This window comes from Suillus subalutaceus, assembly GCF_016647625.1.
Source record: "Suillus subalutaceus strain FC151 chromosome Unknown DFJ58scaffold_8, whole genome shotgun sequence".
NCBI classification, from domain to species: domain Eukaryota; kingdom Fungi; phylum Basidiomycota; class Agaricomycetes; order Boletales; family Suillaceae; genus Suillus; species Suillus subalutaceus.
The window spans coordinates 77,866-98,347 of record NW_024540257.1 but is presented as its reverse complement, the minus strand read 5'-3'; the positions used below and the strand labels follow the sequence as shown (position 1 = coordinate 98,347).

At 46.2% G+C, this 20,482-nt stretch overlaps 5 protein-coding genes and 1 non-coding gene across 6 annotated transcripts; 4 read left to right on the top strand and 2 right to left on the bottom strand.

Annotated features, from left to right (window-relative positions):
* Positions 1–3,643: 3,643 nt before the first annotated feature.
* On the bottom strand, positions 3,644–4,590 carry DFJ58DRAFT_762143 (uncharacterized protein). Its single transcript, XM_041388530.1, has 2 exons — positions 4,216–4,590; positions 3,644–4,161 (listed from the first exon to the last, which is right to left on the bottom strand). Exons 1-2 carry the CDS (start codon positions 4,448–4,450, stop codon positions 4,112–4,114), a joined length of 285 nt encoding a protein of 94 aa, XP_041249281.1. The 5' UTR covers positions 4,451–4,590; the 3' UTR covers positions 3,644–4,111.
* A 4,208-nt stretch (positions 4,591–8,798) lies between these two features.
* Positions 8,799–9,655, top strand: DFJ58DRAFT_652367 (uncharacterized protein; the record flags this gene model as incomplete). Its single annotated transcript, XM_041381679.1, is given in 6 exon segments — positions 8,799–8,918; positions 9,085–9,108; positions 9,168–9,241; positions 9,289–9,321; positions 9,336–9,449; positions 9,517–9,655. The coding sequence occupies 6 exon segments, from the start codon at positions 8,799–8,801 to the stop codon at positions 9,653–9,655; spliced, it is 504 nt and encodes a 167-aa protein (XP_041249280.1).
* DFJ58DRAFT_t33 lies at positions 8,970–9,041 on the top strand. The gene has a single exon. It is a non-coding gene; the product is annotated as a tRNA-Ser (tRNA).
* A 340-nt stretch (positions 9,656–9,995) lies between the features above and the next one.
* DFJ58DRAFT_713741 (uncharacterized protein) lies at positions 9,996–13,439 on the bottom strand (the record flags this gene model as incomplete). Its single annotated transcript, XM_041383943.1, has 15 exons — positions 9,996–10,100; positions 10,150–10,281; positions 10,326–10,657; positions 10,745–10,834; positions 11,018–11,102; positions 11,151–11,348; positions 11,373–11,550; positions 11,608–11,783; positions 11,832–11,964; positions 12,014–12,150; positions 12,220–12,242; positions 12,294–12,495; positions 12,549–12,880; positions 12,934–13,086; positions 13,265–13,439. The coding sequence occupies 15 exons, from the start codon at positions 13,437–13,439 to the stop codon at positions 9,996–9,998; spliced, it is 2,451 nt and encodes an 816-aa protein (XP_041249279.1).
* A 328-nt stretch (positions 13,440–13,767) lies between these two features.
* On the top strand, positions 13,768–16,135 carry DFJ58DRAFT_722473 (uncharacterized protein; the record flags this gene model as incomplete). The annotated part of the gene is made up of 7 exons (XM_041384891.1): positions 13,768–13,974; positions 14,345–14,614; positions 14,668–14,896; positions 14,989–15,296; positions 15,350–15,533; positions 15,580–15,713; positions 15,770–16,135. The coding sequence occupies 7 exons, from the start codon at positions 13,768–13,770 to the stop codon at positions 16,133–16,135; spliced, it is 1,698 nt and encodes a 565-aa protein (XP_041249278.1).
* A 990-nt stretch (positions 16,136–17,125) lies between these two features.
* On the top strand, positions 17,126–17,567 carry DFJ58DRAFT_837061 (uncharacterized protein; the record flags this gene model as incomplete). Its single annotated transcript, XM_041392333.1, has 3 exons — positions 17,126–17,243; positions 17,329–17,435; positions 17,469–17,567. 3 exons carry the CDS (start codon positions 17,126–17,128, stop codon positions 17,565–17,567), a joined length of 324 nt encoding a protein of 107 aa, XP_041249277.1.
* Between the last annotated feature and the right edge of the window lie 2,915 nt (positions 17,568–20,482).

Genomic DNA, 20,482 nt, shown 5'->3' with positions numbered 1-20,482 from the left:
CAGGCAAGTGGACACCGAAGATACCAAACAATGAGTACGCGATGTCTTCTTGCAATGTAGTGACGCGCGATGATGCCCATTGGAGTCTCTGTCGGGCATCACACATCCCTGGACGGAAGGAGATCAGGGCCCGTGCATCTATGCCCGTCGCACCCTCCAACTCATTCATGATTTCAGGGGACTCTTTGTGGTTGGGAGTGTGATCGTCGAGATATAACGACCAATCCTTTTGATAAAAGATAACAACTTTCGGAGCGACAAATTCTTGAAAGGTCCATCCTCGCTTGTTCCAAACACTCCTCGCCAGTGCACCGGGCTGGGATGAAGGAAGGACATCGCATAGGTAGACGATGGTAAGCGCTGAGTGGCGGTACCAGACGAACATGGAGTTGACCGATTCTTGAAGCTCGGTATTGCTCTTCTTGTCGATGCAGCATGTGTCCATCCATGCCCAGTAATACCCAGCATCACGAGCGATTTTGCAGAATGACTGCAGTTTCACGATGCCACCAAGTTCATTCAACTCGTACACAACTTTGTCCTGGATGTCGTGCAGCAGCGCCTCCGTCTCTTCCCACCTGTGTGATAGCAGGACGCAGCGGAAGTACGTTGCCACTATATCTTTGATGCGCTCCGTTCGGAGATTCGAATCCTTCGTTGGAAATGAGATCAGCTCAATGTACTCCGGACTCGTTTTGAAGGCATTTATCTGTGTCGTTCTATCGCACACAAGACCCGTAGAGGTGTTGATCAGACGAAGGGGAGCATATTCGAGTTCCATCCAAACCGCTCTTTGAATATCGTCTTCTACTTCAGATGGATAGACATACTGCTGACGCAGATCTGCACAACGAGATAGGTATTTCGGGACGATGCAGGAGTGTTCCAAGGCTTACCTCGTATATGCGCTTCGGGAGCATTGTCCATCTTGGACAACATGATTGTGAAGGTCTCGATGGCTTCGTTGTAACGTCGCGCCTCACGCAGAGCTGTGTATGTCAACTGGTATCCAATGTATGACGAAGGATTGAGTTCAGTGACCTACGCATCGCCGAGGTCAATATGGGCTGCGAAAACGTAGATGCCATCGCACCTTTTGCGCGTCGAGGAGCGCATCCTCCCATAGCATTTTACCTAACTCTGCCTTGCTGCGATTTGCGAAGACGACATCGGATGCAGAATCCAGATCGATCACCGCTGAGTATAGGTCAATAGCCCTGTTATAGTCATTTGCAGTGAGGGCAGCATCTCCGTTGACAATGCAGAGTGCGCTGCATTCTTGCTTGAAATCTAAGAGAAATGCAGGTGAGGATTGTAGCCTGCATGACATTACGAATTCTAGACTTGCCATTGGACCAGTCAAGACAGTCAGCCTTGGTATTTTCGTCACTCGAAATCATCATGTACCGGTATGATTTCACGGCATCTTGAAGTTTGCCTGCTCGAAGGAGTGCATCACACCGTTTCTGGTGTGCCTCTTGCCACAAGGACTGCAGGTTCCAGCCAAAAAGCTGTAAAAGACACTCAGTTATAAAAAGCATTATGTACGTATCATCTTAACGCACCACGACCAAGTCCTCGTATATTTCATGAATGGATTTCGATGAGAAAGCACCGGAGTTGATAGCGGCAGTGAAGTGGTCGGCAGCTTCATCATGATGTGCGCCATCCGAGGCTTTGATTCCGAGTTGAACACGTAGATATGCCTAATGTGCGAATTTGCAACGATTAGTGTTGATGACGAAGCGTGGATAATACTTACTTGCACAACGCGACACGCGAGAGTATCGGCATTAGGACAACCGATAGCAAGTTCTTTGAGGAGCAGGTTTGCCTCGTCATGTTGATCTGCACTGAAGAGCGCGATGGCCTGAAATACATGATGAAGTGGAGAATATGCGAGGCAACTGCAACATACCTTGATCAAGAGCAGGAAATGAATAGTTTCTGAATCTTGGTTAGTGTACATCGATGCAACATCAAATGCTGCCCTCGCATCCCGGACATGGCCTTTTCCGCAGAGGGCGATGCCCTTGGAGATATAGCCTACCAATGAGGGCTGGATGCTGATGGACTATGTCAAAAATCAAGTTAGCCTTTTGTAAGGGGGGCATGACCAGTGCATACAACTCACCTTGATTGCATCCTGAAGAGCGTGGTCCCAGTCGTGTTTTCGGGCCATAACGAAAGAGCGATGGGCGTAGGAAGTATGGTTGTTCGCATCGGTGCTGATATCTTGTGTGAGTAATTCTTCAGCGGTAGATAAGTCTCCATCTCTGCATGCAATGCGGGCTGTTGTGACGGCTAGGATCTGCACGAGATATGCTCGATTTGTGGTATATGAGTCAAGGACAGAAACATGCCTTTGGATGAATACCATATGCCCACTCCGAGATTATCCCATCGGAGCCTCCGCTTAGGATGTGGTTGTCGTCCACAGAAAAAGTGACGGATATCGTTGAAAATGAGTGCTCGAAGATGGCAATGATTCGTCGATCTGAGAGCTGCCAGAGACGGACGTGGTTGTCACTAGAAGCGGAGGCGACGAGTGTGCCAGCAGGATTAACTGCAATGGCATTGATAGCTAGAATGGCCCATCCAAGGATCACCGACCTGCTGCCAGGTCAATGCATCCCATTCACGTATGGTAGGATCGCGCTTATCGCCGCCTGTGAGAAGGCGTGTGCCATCGGGCGTCCACGCGAGTGAGTAGTTGCGCGATGTGTGAGCCTTGAAGGATGTGACGCGTTTCCTCGTGCCTGGATTATAAATTTCGATATTGCTGGATGTTGCGATGGCAAGAAGTTCTCCAAAGGTTGAATACCGTACGCAGAAAACCAAACCACAGTCAATTGGATCTCCTTGCAGCTCCCAAGTTTTGGTGTCCCATAGTTTCGTCTTTCCATCCCTTGAACCAGTGGCCAGCACTGTCCCATCGGGAGAAAAATCCAGTGAGGTGATATAAGAGTAGACCTTGGTGAGTCGAGTGAGCGATTCTCCAGTTTCTCCGTTCCAGACGATGACTTCTCCGCCAGTATCACTGCTTGCTATCAATTGCCCATCTCGTGATACCGACAAGCCCCACACCAAATTGCTATGGCCCTCCATCTTCTTCAATATAGCACCTGTCTTCAAGTCCCACAGATGAAGTGTCTTATCCCATGAGCCCGTAATCATCCGTCGTTCATCGGGGAAAACTGTCATTGCCATTACACGTTCTTCATGACCTTTGAACTCTCGCAGGAGTGTAGTCATTGGAATGAGCTTCGTCATGTTACTGGAGGGACACGGTCGAGGACCGAGGTGGACTTTGGAGGTGGGCGTCTTTCTCTAAGCTGCAGAGGTGCGTGTGTTGTGCGTTTTATACTGCTTCAGTCAACTGCCTCGTTTCCACAGACGCCCAGGACACGAGGCCTCCACACCTCCATCAATGCTGCAAAGACTCTATTGTCATACCAGCCATCCTCAACACTGTACCCCCCCAGCGCCGTTGCAGTGCATACATGCATCCGACTCTTGTCTTCAAATCTTCCAGAATGTATCACATCGCATCCAATCGAGCAGTTGGTACTTCCCAGCCCTATATTCCGCATGACCGCATGAATATCGTTGTTTTTCATATCGAGCAGCTACTCCAGCACATCACTATGTCACTCCTTCGAACGCATGCATATAGCTTACTGTAACATTCGAGTCGCCCTTTCATCCCACTGTGCACTGGATGCAGCCGAAATTCTCTCTTCTGGCATCTCAAACTTGTCGCCAATTCTGTCAGTCGGTGCTATGTTACAGTACGCTCGACGCATTGGAGAGAATACATAATGGGAGCTGCATACATGCGTACACATTTCAGGGGGTGGCTACTGATATGTACAGAGAGATGAAACATGTTGTCGAGTCGGACATACAGAAGCTATCAGACCACTCTATTGGCGCCGACATCCCATAGAACACACCTCCCATTAACAATTCTTACTGAATACTGAGGCTGGTGCCACAACGGCACCCAGACTCTCGCGGTAAACTTCCTCCCATGTGCACCCCACGCACCATATTTCGCGCCACCTGTCAATGGACAACATTAACATCATGGTATCACATCAAAAAAACCTCAAAATTCACCAGCACTCGCAACAGCCATAAGCGGCCCCGAAACCATGGGTATGCCAGCAACCATGTCACCAGCAAACAATGCACCTGCTGAAACTACCGAAGCAGTACCAGCAGCACAAGCACCTCCGATGGTTGCAAACATCTCCATGGATTCGTCGTGGCTGAACTCGCGACTCTCCGTTACAGAGCGCGCTTCAAAGTGAAGCGGGAGGCTGGCTAGGTGCGTTGTCCAACGTTCTCCAGGTTTGAGATGATTTTTCCAGTTGGTAGGGACACCTAAGAAGAAAGCAATGTGGATATCTTCTTTCAGGTCGTTGATCACTGTTACGTCAGGCATCTTGGGTAGAGATTGTAGAACGTATGCTCAGTATTGGGAACGACAGTACTGAGGGTCGAACATGAGATTAGGGCGAAGGACTTGTACTACAATACAGACGGAGCTTCAAACGATCGTCAATGCAATGTTCATGAAACTTCTAGAGCTCTAGTGAAATAAAAAATCCATGCGTTAACCTCGAGGCTATTGATATAGGCTTCTGAAAGCCCCCTTTGTTGTTTAGCCAGAAATTTACCCGTTCGATGTTCAAAGATCATCATTTGCCTAAATTTTGCCTATTTTGCGCCTCGCAGAGAGTAAGCGCTCTGAAATTTGAACACGCTGTCCGACCTTCAAGGATAGAGCCAGGGAGACGTCGACACGACACGACCAGTTACGAGCATTTTAAGAGTAGAGGGCATCCGACATGGGTAAAAGAGCAATTCATGCTACTGTGCGGGTTTGAGGATAGGAGGGCGAGTGTACAATGGCTGCCATAGATTCATATCATTAGCGTTATCATGTTAGCATAGTAATCTACATGAAAGAGAAGGAGGAACAACGCACTGGATACTCCTTCCAGCTGCCTTCCATGCGTCAAATACAGGGCAGTTGAAACTTGAGAATCGCTACTTCACCACAGACTGACAGTTAGGGAAGTCGATCAACGCGTTTTGGATTAGTTATATTCCATGTGTGAAAACGTATGGCGCTGAGAATTGCTATCTCGAATATGTAAGGACAGCGCCAGCACCAACTTGCAGTCTCCTGGGCAGACCTGGTTGAGTGAAGATGACATCCGGCAAGTTCCGGTTATTACAGTGCAAATCGCGGCAGTTACAGTGATCAACCGCTCCTTTGGACGGTGAAATGAAAAAACGAGTGTAAAAAAATGAAATCTTTAATATACAAAAATTGATCTGGTACATCTGACAGAGCAGGGTTTGATCTACTATATACCAAGTTTTTAAAACATCTGGGGCCCTGCTTAGTTGGCAGCACCTCACTTGGTTGAACGAGTCATTTTCTCGCCTTCCTGATTCGTTTGTACAGTTGGTGTGACAACCATGTTACAGCGTGTGACAAATGTCACATTTCACCGCTCGTCGTACTCGTCGTCATCCTCATACTCGCTGTCATCGCAAATCGACCCTTCGTGAATGTCAATGAACTCTCCTTGATCTTGCCCATCCTCCTCATCAATATTTCCACCATTTCTCCTTGGATTCTTTGGCTTAGGACAAGGCTTCTCGAGTGGTCCTCGGACAGGCTTCTTCCACTGTGGTTTTCGTTTCTCTTGCTTTGCTAGCCGTTGTTCTACCTCCCACTCTTTAACAGCTACCTTCCACTGCTCTGTTTTGGCTTTGTTTCGGTTTTTTCTTGCCTCATCCTCTTGCATCCACAACTCCATCTCTCGAGTTCATACCATCCGTGCTGCTTTCCTTGTTTCCTTCTCGGCCGCTTTTGCCTGTTGACGCTCCTGGTATACCAGGACTTGCTCGAAGACCTCGTCACTGGTAAGTAGCCTTGGCATACCATCTCCATTCAACTTGACATTGTCACCCTCTCGGCAGCCTTTCTTCTCTTGTGTCTCGAGATGACGGCGAACTCGATCACAGTAGCGTCCCTGGAGAATTACAGTTGCTTGAAGGGCGCTTACATGCTCTTTGAGTGTTGTGACCTGCTTGGTGAGTTTTTTGACTGTCTCCTCGAGTTTTTCTCCCGTGTTGACTTTGAAGATATGTTACAGTGAAATCTCGCACGTTTAATGGGTGAGACTATTGCTAGTGGCATGGTAGGCAACCTTGAACTTGATTTGATGGGAGATGATGATATAAGGAATCAGTGCAGATGTTTCCTCGAGTCGTGCAAAGACATTTGGAATGGTTCTATCACCAGTCTGAAAAGGACTATCGTTCTCGTAAGTATTCTCGTCTGCTGTTTGATAAATTATTGATCTGATCTTTGAAATGCAAACAGTGAGGATTACCTGGAGTTGTCTCGTCGTTAATACTACCATCTTCTTCAGCGATTGTACCAAGTTGAATATCACAATTACGAGTTTCCGCCCTTGGTTGCAGGTCTCTGAGCAGCTGTATTATGGCTCGAACAGGAGATTCAGGAGTGATTGGAAGATGGCCCTGGTTAGATGATTCGCGAGCAGGAGCTAACATCTCATCTGTGACGACTTTAGGATTGAAAGGCCATACACCGGTTTTTCGGAATGCAGATTTAATGGTTTCTGATGTGAGTGCATGAATGTGGGCAGCACCATAGATTGCAAGGAAGTTGCTTTTCGTCACTTTCTCTCCTTTCTCGCGCTCCCATTTGTCTCGTTCTTCTGACCAACACTGCTTAAGGACACCAAATACTGCCACATCTAGGCCCTGGTAGATGTGGGTACTGTGTGCAGGATAGCAGAGGACGTGAATTCGGTGCTGCCGAGCATACTCCAGGAATGCGCGAGTGTAGTGAGAATTGTGCCCATCAACGAGAAGTAGGCGAGTACGACCATTAGCTTTGTCACATGTCTGCTCATCGAATTGTTTGATCCAGAGTGCACCAATCTCGCCGTCAGTCCAACCCTTCTTTGAATAACCAATACTATAAAGAACAGTGTTATATGAGTGATTAAGAGCACAACATAATGCATGCCAACTCACGATGCTTTGAGTGGATTATTTTCGTTCCACTTGGACTGATATGCCTTTCCCTTGAAAATCACCGCAGGTGCAATTGTACTTCCATCTGCGCAAATTGTGACTAACACAGTAATGTTTTCACGATTGCCGTTTCGCTGCTGATACTGAACCTGCGTTCCAGCACTACCAAGTGCTCGTTCTTGGGTGCTTCCTCCTCCTGGTTGAATTCCAGTCTCATCGACACCCCAAATACACTCTGGTGCCATTGGTTTGTTGTCGTCACCACTCTCCAGGAGATCCTTCAACATTTCGAACCATGCCTTGTTAGTTGTCGGGTTCACGGCACGGCCACGAGCAGTATCAAGTGAATGTGCTCGGTAAGCTCGTAGGTGATCAGAGTGCTTCTCAACGAAGCGCTGAGTCCAGTTTTTTCCCACTCCAGACTGCGGGAAGGCATCTCCAAGTCGGGCTCGACAGATTTCATCAACATGCTCCTTGAGACGCTTGTGGCTAAGTGGAAAGCCACTGTCGAGCCATTTCCACAACATATTCGATAACTTTGTCTGTTTCTGTGGGTGTGAGCCAGCTTTTCGTGGAGCTATTGAATTCGCTAAGCCGAACCCCTCCCTTGGCGAGATTTGCCAGAGTATTATGATTTAAACTGACAACTTGGCCCGTTTCCTTGAGGTATGCCTTCTGAACATCCCTGCACACCTTTCAAAGGCCCTGCTTCTTCTCTGAGCTTGGTTTTGCGAGTTCAGCTTGGTACATAGCCACAGCACGAGCCATGACTTTTTCTTTCTCCTCACACAAGACCTGTGCCTTCTTCGTCAATGATTTTGGCCTCCCAACCATATTAAGAGAATATATGCGTGTTTTGAAGATATATGTTGAATACTGGCAGCAAAAGGGAGATGTTGAGCGAGACTGAGTCAAAAAGGCACCTCGTGTCCAAGCTTAGTCTGTATAATGAAGTTACTCGTGGATCACAACGTGTTTCACCAATGAAACTTTGACTAAAATCATCTCCACTGCTTCTAATCCATCTGTAATGTTCATACATAAAGTAGAACGGGTGAAACTTAGTGCAGTGGTGAGGTTTTGATGCTCGAGAAATTCAAATATATTGCCCTAGAGGTATAATTTGCAGCTTCGGATGGATTTATAAATTTGAGCACTGTAATTTTGGTACCATCACATAGCAGGATGTATTCTGAACATGATGATATATGATTTGCAGGGAGTTGACAAAGAATGCAATGAGAAAATCAAATTGTACAGTGGAGTAGTAGTGTACAAAGGACCGTGGGATCACTGTACCGCAAAGCAAACAAAGTGCTGCATGTGGCATGCCTCATGATCACTGATGTCTGCTACTGTAACGTGTTTTGTTGGTACTGATCTGGTTTACAATTCTCTAGAGCCTGAGATTGTGCGTGTAAATCACTTAATGATTTGCGATTTTTTTTACTGATTTATCTGCTTTCAATTATAGTATATACACCCTCCAAAATCCACTGGTACTAGTGCCAGTGCCAGACACTGGTCGTACACATAGTGGAGTAGCTGGGGTATGTACCTACCCCGATACAGTACTTGCCACGTATTAGTTGATTGGAAAGAACATGTTCTGCCAACGGGCCAGTCAGCGATCGCCTCATTGGAATAGTTTGAGATCACATATAATGAATCTACCATCTTGCATCCGGTTGTTTTCCCTCACAACCATGATACCACGTCAGGATAATGAGGAGACTCCCCTTCTGCAACAGCCAGAGCAGCCGATGGCATCTAAGACACCTCTGCCCTGGGATCAGTTCTGGATCATATTGGTTTTGCATTTTTTTGTTGGAATATGATGTAATCCACACATTGGATGCAGTGAGGGAAACTGTAACGGCTGGATAGTCTAGTGGTTAAGACGTCCCCCTGGAGTTGGGAAGGCCTAGGTTCAAATCCTGGTCCTGCCATGATTTTGGTGTTCAATATTTTCACACCCCGCTTATTTTTAAGACCCTTGCCCCATTCACCCCCCAAGTGAGTTCATGCTGTCTTCTGCTTGGAATCGAAGATCGGCCAACTGAAATTTTGTCAAGCTAATCAGAGACATTGGCGTGACGAATGGAGTCGAACAACAGGTTGGATACTATGTCAGCTTCCTGGTGAGCATGTTTTCATCCTTCGGTGTCCTCTGTCCCTTTCTGATGTCATCTCGAGCACTTATCGTACCATGTCCCTCAAACACTGGCTGTTCTCTACTAGAGCCAACTGTCTGATCACATTGGGCGGAAGCCTGTAATACTCATCGCTTCATTCGCGATAGCGACTACCATGTTGTCGTTTGGGCTGTCAAGAACCTTTCTCGGTCTGCTGGTCAGGTTTGCATCTCAGATACATAGTCATCTCGTCTGTCAATTACTAGTCAATTACTGATGTCCTGATCAGTCATGTTATCTGCAGGGCATTCAATGGGGAAAATGGTGTCATCAAAAGTATGATGATGGACATGACTGACGCAACCAATTTGCCAAAGGCATACAGATACATCCCACTCCCATTAATGTTAGCCAGCATCGTTGGGTAGGTGCATTCAGTATTTCCGCTTGTTCTTGAAGTAAGATTTATAATATCTTAGGTCACTCACTGGTGGATCGCTCTCTTGACCAGCAGACAGATTCCCTGAAATATTTGGACAATCAGAACTCCTGAAAACCTACCCATACCTTTTGCCATGCACTGTTCCAGCTCTAGCATCAGGAAATGTACACTTTACTTAATTCAGCTTGACACTTGAAAATTTGCACTAAGTCAGCTAAGATGACTTCAAATTACCCTCGTTTTTACTTAACACTACTTACTAGTCTGACTGAGAAAAAATGCAAGGCTATCAAGTAGTTAAGTGACAAAGTTTGCAAATAATGTATTCAAGACGCTATTTCAAAAGAATGATGATCTGCGAATTTGTTAACATAGAACCCGCAGTAAGTATCTAGAGTCTCGTGGAATGTAGCTTTCTGTGGGACAAATTCCTCACCAAAGATGGGCAGCAAGTGAGCTGCACGAACGATCAGTGTCAACGTGAATGATTGAGAGCTCCAGAGTGTTGAGCTCTAAGTCGAGAAAGGATGGCTTGACCATCCACATTCCATTTCCAGGATCAGGCTCGTCAGAGACAAGCTTAAACCAGTGTACCAGAGCACACGGAAAAGTCTCCAAATCACGGCCATAACAGAAGGAAAAAAAAAACATAGCACATGGACAACTTCCATACCATGTATTCCATCCTCACTTCCAGTGTTCACAAATACGGTGTCGTAGCATCCTGGACCTCCGCGCCATAAAGGGACAGAACAAATATGTTCGCGTTGCATTCCCCCAATACCACTGGGATCGCTCAGTGCAAAGAAAGTAGATACTGCAGATCCAAAAACCTTGACACGGCCTTCAAATCTGGGGCAAGCACTAAGCGGGATGGTATCAGATGTATGTTCATCATCTGCGAGGAGTTGGTCATAGAGACAAAGGCGGACCAGTCGGGGCAAGTTTGGTACATTGAGTTCTTCTGCCAGCGCATGAATGGTGCATGCTCGTTTGCGTTCTTTTGTTGGGTCAGATAATAATATATATGAAAGAAAAGATAACGCATGAGGTACGCGTGCCAGTTTCACATCACATTGCACTTGGGCTCCCTCCACTGCACCATCATCTTCCTCGTCACTTTCATCTTCCTCGCCCCTCTCATCTGCCTCACCACTGTCGTCCACTTTGCCACTGTCGTCCACTTTGCCACTGTCGTCTGTTTCGCCATCATCGTCCACTTCACCACCGTCGTTTGCCTCACCACTGTCCTCCACATCTCTGTTGTCGTGTGATGGGTCTTGTTGGCTTATATCTACTCAATTTTTTATTCAGTAGCAATATTATATATGATAAGAGATATACGTACCAGGATGTGGACCTAACATTCCATGTGCCATGAAGTCTGTACGTGCAGCAGCAATTTTATCAAGGTGCTGGTTTGTTAGTAACATCTGTCCAAGTGCATTAAATTTACTTGATCATCGCCATGGTTCTTTAACGGCCTTGATGTGTTTTGACTCTGTTATGGATGAACACACACCATTTGGTGCGCCGAACATGCGGATAAGCGTAATATAATGCATAAGAGAATGCCGACGTGGTAGTGAGAATCCGTCAAAACGAACACCGGTCTCTTGAAAAATCTTGTGATAACAGTGAAAGCGGTCAAGGGCCTCCTTAATTTCCTCAAGCGTATTCTCCATGATGATATCCTGTCATACGAGGTAGCAAAATTCAAGGAAGGCACAAAAGCACCAGACAACATCATCGGGGACATGTTCTTCGATTGCAGGCAAGTAGACTTTCATTAAGGCCTTTGAATTGTTGCTGGTCCATTGAGTGAATCCACGGCCTTGAGGAAACCGGCGAAGGCCTGCAAATGATGGTGCTGCAGCAATTCTAGAGAAACAAGTCTGTGGGTTAGCAAGAGTCGCTGAAGAAATATTGTAAGGGTACCTTCTATCTATGTCATCCATTACCACCTTAGCACGGGTTTTTCCATGTATGCGTTCTAAATACTTCTCGACCCAGATGACAAGGTGGTCTTTGAACGTACCCTTGATAAGTTGATGCAGGATATCAGGGGACAGAAGTTCGTGAATGTCGGCGTGTGGATAATTGTTCGTGAATGGCTACTGTTGTTAGAAAGCTTCGAGCAGTTGGATCAAAACGAAACTTACCACGACATCAGCATCAACACCCCACTGATACCACAGCGTACTGAAGTCGACATTATCACAAAGGATGTCTGTGACTATTTGAGCACGAAGTTGGGCATCTTCGCCATCTAGATCTGCTGGCAAAGCAAAACATCTTAGGGATACGTTAGATTTAGACAAGTTCATGCAAAAAGAACACTTACTTAGTGCACCAATTTGATATGATACAAGAAAGTACGACCTGTTCCAGATAATCCGTGATGTATGGTCCTAAGCCATAAATGACGCGTCGAAAGTGACCGTCCCCAAAGCGCACGACCTCAGGAACAGTCATGAAGGTCTTGAAAGACCGCAATATTCACGAGAGAGATGAATGAAATAATTGTTTCTTAAATTTTCTAAATTGCACATCCTCGGAATATTGTTTTACGGCTGTAGAAACGTTGTACAGGAGGCACTGCAGAAAGTGAAAACACTACATACTCTTTGGTATGGCTAAAAAGCCAACAACAGTGACAGCATTGCGATGAGCGCAGCGAACATTATTCTGTACATTGCCGATTGATGCATAGAGTGGATAATAATCATTTTGTCTGGTTGTGACCGAGACCGTTGTCTTATCGCTTCCAAGAAGGACAGGTACAAAAGTCGAACTATGTGTTGCTGGATCTTTGGCGATTTCATCCTAAGATTATTTAGATCAGCGTCATGTCAAATATTGAATAGTAAAGAACTTACAGCTTGATTCCATGCCCAGTCTCCCGACATGACATTGCGCCACTGCCATTTTGCGTCACCTCCCTCTCCCTTCCATTCACAATAAGGCACATACTCCATCTCATCCTTGAAGTCTGGATTGGTGAGCATGTTGTGGACCACAGCATGGGGATCTTGGAACCACGCAGTGTAAGCAGTATCCATCCATGGGGCGCGAGCCTCCGAGTCAGAATCGCTGGGAACTGAGCCTTCTCCATTAAACTTCATTGTGAAGCTCTCCCATGCGACTTCTCCAAGGGGTATCACATCAATGGTTGAATACAAGTCTTTGTGGTCAGCGAATGGTGGGGTGTCTCCATGATGCGCAAGATTCGTCCCCACAGGTACATAAGCTTGTCAATATCACCGCCAGACATTTGATTTTTCGTATATAAAAACTCCGTGGTCTCGAACTCTGTGCAATCGCAAAACGGTGTCCAGTCACCATGCTCTCTTGATGTGAATGGAGGTGGCAGAGCATCTGGGTGGATGAACTGTCCATGTTCATCGCAGATTTGCCCTGTATTGATAGAAAAATAAGAAACACATCAGTGATAAAATAGTCAGATACGCACCATTGAGCTCTAAGTGATAATTTCGGTAGGTCTCCTCGGGATTTAGGGCTGGAGTTGGAATGTTCATGTTTTCGGCCTCGAAGTCGAATTCTCTCGCCCCGATGTTCTATTACCCAGCCTCACAGTCGAATTCTCTCGCCTCAAGGCCTAATTCTCCCGCCTCGAGGCCCAACTCTCCTGCCTCAAGGCCAAATTCTCCTGCCTCAAGGCCTTCTCCTGGTCTCGAGGTTTGGTTCTTCAGAATTTTCTTGGGCTGCCTGCTGATCTGGGATGTTGAAAGAAGAGTTGTGCATGGCATGGCGATGTTGCGTGAGTCCAGATTGGTTTCTGAAGGAACGTGTACAGCCAGTGTGAGGACAAGGAATTAGATTAGCCTGAAATATCTTGCGTGAATGAGTGTTCTTTCGGGACTGGTGATGAGGGTGTGCAGACATTGTGGGAGAGACTTGATCATAAAATTACTGCAGAGAAATTGAGTTTTGTAATGATAGTGCATGTCACGAAAACACAATGTACTAGTACACGTAAAACACCCTTCAACAACTCTGAGTCCTACTAGTAGCGAGTTGACCTCATTGTCACCTTTTGGGTGTCTTCATTTCCATCTTTCTTGAGTCTTGCTGGTCATGGTTCACACACGTCCAACTAATGCGTTGAAGAGGCCTGCTCAGGTAGTTTTGGACACGAAACAGAAGAGGTGGACTGCAGCTCAGGTTAAAGAAGATCGGGCACGCGCTGAGAAGGAGCAAGAGGAACAAGACCAGAAGGCAAAGCAAGCCATTGTGCAAGTGGCTGCCGCTCAGCAGAAAGCTGCCATTCAGCAGGAGAACACGGTATCTTCAAAGAAGCCATGACCCCACCCAACTGGCAAAGGCGCTGCAGCGACATCTTCTCATGCTCATGTTGTTGCAGTCGATGACGATGAAGATGAAGACTCTCAAGTCCTGGGACAGAGGAAATGCATCCAGAAGACTGATCACTGCAATGCTGTCAATGCAGTCTGAACTGCAATGCAGCCATCTCACCCACGTGCACCAGACACTGCCAGGAATGGAACAAGCTGATGTGGGTGTTTTTCAACTGCCCATCATGCTTTTACTTACTGAAACAATGTTATTTTACTGGAATCTGCTCCATGAATTTACCAGCGATCTAAGAAAAATATCTTCAGTTTCAGGTTGGGCTCAATGAGTCAATACAAAGATTGAGTCTACCCCATTCAAGGCGCCATTGCACTTAGAAAGTGCCTCTTCTGTTTCTCGTCCCACTGGATCTGCACTATCTCAAGTCACTCATGCAACGACTAATGCAACGACTACTGCTACAGCTCCCCCTGCGACACCTGAAAGCTCTGTGTTCAATGACGATGTTGAAATTGAAGATCACACACCAGACTCGGCTGAGGGGCCCGAGCGCTTAGCAGTGTATACTCTCACAAAGATGAGTAAACCAAAGTGCATCCAGAAATTGATGGTAGCTAAGTTTTTACCTAGTTTTAAATTTGTTCAATACTAACTTACTTTTAGGATGTGATTAAAGTCAAGGATGTTTCCAAACCTCCAACTCCACCAATTCCTTTGCAAATGAGGCTCCTTCAACATGGTTTGGGTAGCACCCATCCCCATATCACTCAGTCTGAACCAAAGGATGCCACGGTGGACCCTGAGGGCCAGGAGGACTCTATCATGATTGCAGACGATGCTGACAATTTTGATCTTGAAGACTATGATGCCAGCGCTGCCATGAGGAACACAGGTGGGAATAAATGAGTCACAGCATCAGTAGGTCACGCTGATTATGTAAGACTTCACTACTAACAAGATTTGCATTCCAGACCAACGTGGAAGTTGTGGATAACACTCCTCCGCCCAAGCATATCAAACGAGAGGCAGAAGGTGACGTGATGGCTGGAGAGGCCTTGGGGGCAAAATACAAGAACAGCGACCTTCCTCCTGGCTGCTTGGACCGAAATTTATGGTGCGGGGTGTTTATCCCCACAGTGGCGCATGCAGCTGGTGGCGAGAATGTCCACCCTTGGTTGATTGAGGACAATGTACTCATTCCAATTCTCACTAAGGCATGGAACATCATTTATGCAGACAATCCATCCCTCATGAAATACCAAATCGTACCTGGTGGTGCCATCCATCATGTGGTACGTCAACGGTGTCTTCAATTTTATACCAACACTTACTTCACAAATGGTAGGTTAAACAATGCCTCAGTGAATGGCACAGAGGGTTTGGATCTGCCGCTGTCATGATCATTACAAGTCTCATGGCTTCTGACACTATGTACAAAACTGACCAAGAGCATACCAAGTTTGCCAAGTTCTGGCTCGAAGACAACCACTTCCTTTTCTCAGATGTTAGCTCTGATGACCCAGAGGTTCGTGTTGTTTCTGTATTGCTTCATGCTAATGCAATTTTATAATTCAGGCATGGTCAGGGATGTGGCAGTCTACATTTATGTTGCAGACTTTTGCTGCACATCTCAAGGCTGGATGGAAATTCCAGTGCTCAACAGCGAAGAGGAAATCATGCGGGCATCACTTGCTTTGTCAGCAGGGGTGGTAACTATCCTACCTTTATGTTTCACTTTCCCTTACTCATCTTAATTTTTCAACAGGTAAAATGCGCTCTGTACCTCCTTTCTGTAGGATCGATGAGTTTTACCATCACAGCGGCTACTGGGAAGGGAAAGAAGAAAGCTGCTAATACTACACGCAAGGGTAAGGCATCCGCTTCTAATGGAGACATCTGGGAGGCTGTGATTGGGGAGAATGAGAGCTTCTCTGAGCCGCTCTGGGGTTACGATACGCACATGTTCATGCAAGCGATCAAGAATGTTCCCTCCACAGCCATGGAGGGCATCATTCAGCAAGCCCAGGAATACATGAAAGCTACCCCTCGTGGAGGACGGTCCAAGGGCGCTGACGAGCCTGTGGAGGAAGAGATTGATGAGGAATATGTCAATTTCCTTGCTTTCTGCTAAAGGTAAGTTTATTTCACTGCATGTATTAACTGTTGGCATTCACTCATCCTGATTTCCAGATTGCTGTTCCCTGGATCCTCGCCGGTACATCACTTCTTTGTTGCATTCTCTCAAGCTTAGTATGATGTTCTGGTATCGCTGCTTGCTTCTGTACCATCTCTTCCACATCTCGTTGATCATGACTACCATCTGAGCCACATGCTGCTTGATTTTTTCCACCACAATTTTCTGTTGCTTCATCTTTCATCTTGCTTTGACCTGCGCTTTACACATTTCCGACTTCGTCTTGATTGCATCTTGTTACACACTTACCATTTTGGACAATCTCGACATTTGTTTTTCAAAGCGCGTTAAGACAACTCTAAGCTCAAACATAAGAAAATGGATCTAATTTTTTTAAGTGCAGTGTTCTTACTCATTCTGGACTTGAATTGGACTTTGTTCACGATTTCAGCGACTCTGACCTTATTAAGGGAACATTAAGTAATATGTAGTTTTCCTGATGTATGTGCTTCTTTTGTTTGTGTAGTCATGTATTGCCATCTCAAAGAGGTGAGAATGATTTTGAAAATCATATCTAGAACACACTGACTGCAGTAACAAGAGCGTTTCGACCAGGGCACTGCTTTGGGAGATGATCAAACAATGGTTCTTGCAACATCCATATGCAAAGTGTTCTGTACTATCAAGTAATGCCTTGGATCGTTCTGGGGAGGAAAACTCTGAAGAGGACTCATCAAAGTCGCTTTCACTCAGCGCTGCACTCACTCCAAAGGTCCTTACCATAGCAGCAAATTCTGGTGCTGTAACCTTTTTTATTATCGCAATTGACAAGCTCTAGCCACTTTTCTATGTGACACCAATTGAATTCGGTGGTGTTTCCCTCGACCCTCCTGCATTGGCGTTATACTTGCAACAGCAGGTTTCGCCGATGGCATATTCCAGCTCCTTTTATATGCTCGCTTGCATGATCGCTTTGGTGCACGCGCCATGTATATGGTTGGTCTCGGCTCTGGTATACCTGTTATATTTTTATTCCCCATGATCAATGCTCTGGCTCGAGCCTATGGAATGAACTTCGCTATGTGGTTGGCCATTGGCATTCAACGTGCGCTAATAATTATCTTGGATATGTGCATCCATATGCCAATCCAGCATTTCATGTGTTCTGTTTGGCTGAGATGCATCCTTAGCAAGCATAGGATTGTTTATTAGAGCAGCTGCTCCTAATTGCGCCTCCATTGGAGTAACCAATGGCATTGTCCAGTTCATTAACGGGGTAGTGAGGATTATTGCACCAGTATGTGCAATGGTCTTTTCTTATTCGATGCAGGAAGGTCGTGATGCGTGGCTGGCATACTACTTTTTCATGGCGCTCGCATTTCTCACTATTGGTATTTCTATGGTCCTGCCTCGTGATCCTAGTCTATGAGAAGAACACAAATAGTATGTCCATCAGTGACATTCATTGTATTGGCTATGTCCGCCTCGTTTGAAGTTTGAACGATGTGTTTTCGGTGGTAGAGACAGTAACATTCTTTCCTGGAGTGTGGGTTAGCTTACTGTTAGACCCAGTTTCATTGTAGGATGAAAACCTATGAGACATGCCTTTCCCTAGATCCTTAAGAGCTACAACAGCACCCTCACAAGCCACCTTGTTGCGACATAGCAATCAGCCGACATGGTTCGTGCACTTCCTAGCTGTTAAGACCGTACTCAAGTAGTATCGGATCCGAAGGGCTTCGGCCTCAGCTCGTGCGCTGTGCCCCTTTCCCGAGTCTTGCCCCTTATTTCAGAGAGCTAAAGTATCGCGTCTAGTGAGACGGATAAGTATCGTAACGGATAAGTCTTGTATCACAACGGATAAGTATTGCAACGGATCCGTTAAGACTTCCGGATGTCGAATGTATAGAGTAACGGCTAATCCGGATCGGATCCGGACTAGAAACTAATGGGTGAGGACTGTCCGAAGACAGAGGCGGATATGTAGACTATAGGAATCTATCCTAAGTCTCGGAATAGACAAGAGTAGCGTACTCAAGTCCGGACGGATAATGGAGGGACTTAGAGTCCAGACGGAATGAGTGCAATCTAAGATGATATTCGAACTGATCTACTACAGCGCATATACAAAGGTTTATATACTACGGATAGCCAACGGAATGATCAATAAACAAAGGTGCGAGGCTATGTACGAAAGTATAAGCAAAGTCTAAGTGGAGCGTATTGGTAAGTCGGATGGATCATGAATCATGAACCGGGAATGAAGTACAAGTAAAAGCGGATTCGTAAGTGTAGCGGATCAGCAAGCATAGCGGATCAGTAAGCAAAGCGGAAGTAAAGGATAACCGGTATACCGGTGTACAGGAATACCGAAAGGAGATGAACAATAGTTAGAGTTATATGAACAGGAAATGAAATAAGAATCAAAGCAGATCTGTGGACCGGACGACGGATATGTTCATCGGATCTGGATCGGATCTGAGATCCAGATCATCAGATCTGTAACCGGATATATGGTATATGACACTAGCGGAGTTACGAGAGCATCTGAGTGGCGGAGTAGTTAGTTGATATAATAGATAAACGGAATCAGCCGAATATATTCTGCGCGCCACGAACTCCTATTATCGTTGCTGTTCCTACTAAGCCCAGAACCTAAATCTTAAGAGGTTACGAGCCCTGTGATATGTTATAAAGTTAACGTCAAAGCAATACATTGACACAAACAAGCAAGATGTCGAATCCCAATCCTAATCCTCCGACTTCTACAACTGTTGGGGCTTCCACAACAGTACCTGTCCCTGCAACAGTACCTGTTCCTGCAGCTACTCAGAAACCTAAAGAAATAAACTTGGGAGCATTGTCGTCATATAAAATTGAACCGCTGAGGGCGAGGAATGATAGCTGCGTGCTAGGGGGAAGAGTGGGAAGTGGGCTCTCAAGTGCTCCTCTGGATACGAGTGGAAAGTCGTCCCAAGGGGATTGCTACTGAGAAAGATTCCTCTAGTGAATGGTGAGGGGGATCTATAACCAGCGATTTGGTCTCGAAGTCTGAATGGGACACTGAGGCAAATAATGCACCCAAAAGCGAAGTGCGCTAGCTAAAGGCGCCTAAACGCGCTAACAAGGCGGAAAGTGCGGAAAAGCGCGCTTCAAATGTCAAAGCGCACTTCGTGCGATCACAATGGAGTGCTTCGAGTAGAGATGACAATCAAGATGGGGAATAAGGACTTTGATAGATGTAGAAATAGACACTTAAAGGTGTCAAAGCGCCAATAGGAAGGAAAACCGGTGTATTCAGATAGAAACTCGAGCTATACACTTCGATGGTAGTGGAGCACAACTAAGTGACCGGAAAACAAACATGGTGACGTGTAGGTATGCTAAGCGAGTTCCCACGGCTCGGAGCCGAATAGGAAGTACTAAGGTAAATGGTGAGGTAAGTCAGGGTCCATAACGAGATATGACGATAAGTACTAGTGCCTGCGTGACGGAGTATGAGTTCTGAAGAAGGGAAAACGCACCAATGGACCTTGGAGGACTGGGACGGGACATGCAGAGGACAGGCGACGGATCCTAGGGAAATGCAACGAAGTGCGCCGTAACGCGCTCGAACGCACTTGAACGCGCTGGTACGCGCCAAAGTGCGCGTTGCACGGAAGTCGTATTAGAAGCGCATTGTAAGGATATCAAGTGCGTCGTGAAAAGCCGTGAATTTGGCCCATATGAGCCTGGAGAAATGTGAATCTCTACACCGCTGAAAGAAAAAAACTGGAGTGGATGGAAAGCCCATATGATGGGCCTTCTCAAGCTTCACGGCGTGGCTGAACATGTCGACGGCATGACGAAAAAGCCTGATGCAGGCAAGGTGGATGAGTTAGCGACCTGGAACAAACTCGACCAAGTTGCACAGACCTTGATAATGAACAGCATCACTGACGAGCAGATGGTGCATGTTACAGAGGCTGCAACGGCCGAACAAATGTGGACAAACCTGATGAGTATTCATCAAGTTCAAGGACAACAAAGCATCGTCGTCGCAAAGCAAAATTTATTCGCTATGCGGGCAACTGAAGGCGTCAATATTGTTGAACATATCAATGAGATGAAACGGCAACAAAATGACCTACATCTTATGGGCGAGATGATTACGGACAAGGAATACAAGTCCTTGCTCGTGATGTCCTTACTGGACTCTTGGGATGCCTTCACATCCTCGTACCTTGGTACACATGCGGATACGCAAGGGACAAAAGGCATAACCTCCCAGGAGATTACCTCATTGATTATAGATGAATATAATCGCAGGGAGACACACGGTACGCAGGAGAAAGGATATTATGC

Coding starts and splice junctions, on each gene's coding strand:
- DFJ58DRAFT_762143 (XM_041388530.1), bottom strand. CDS start 4,450: ATGCCTGACGTAACAGTGATCAACGACCTGAAAGAAGATATCCACATT. Junction 4,162..4,215: donor TGCTTGTGCTGCTGGTACTG/CTTCGGTAGTTT, acceptor TTGCTGGCATAC/CCATGGTTTCGGGGCCGCTT.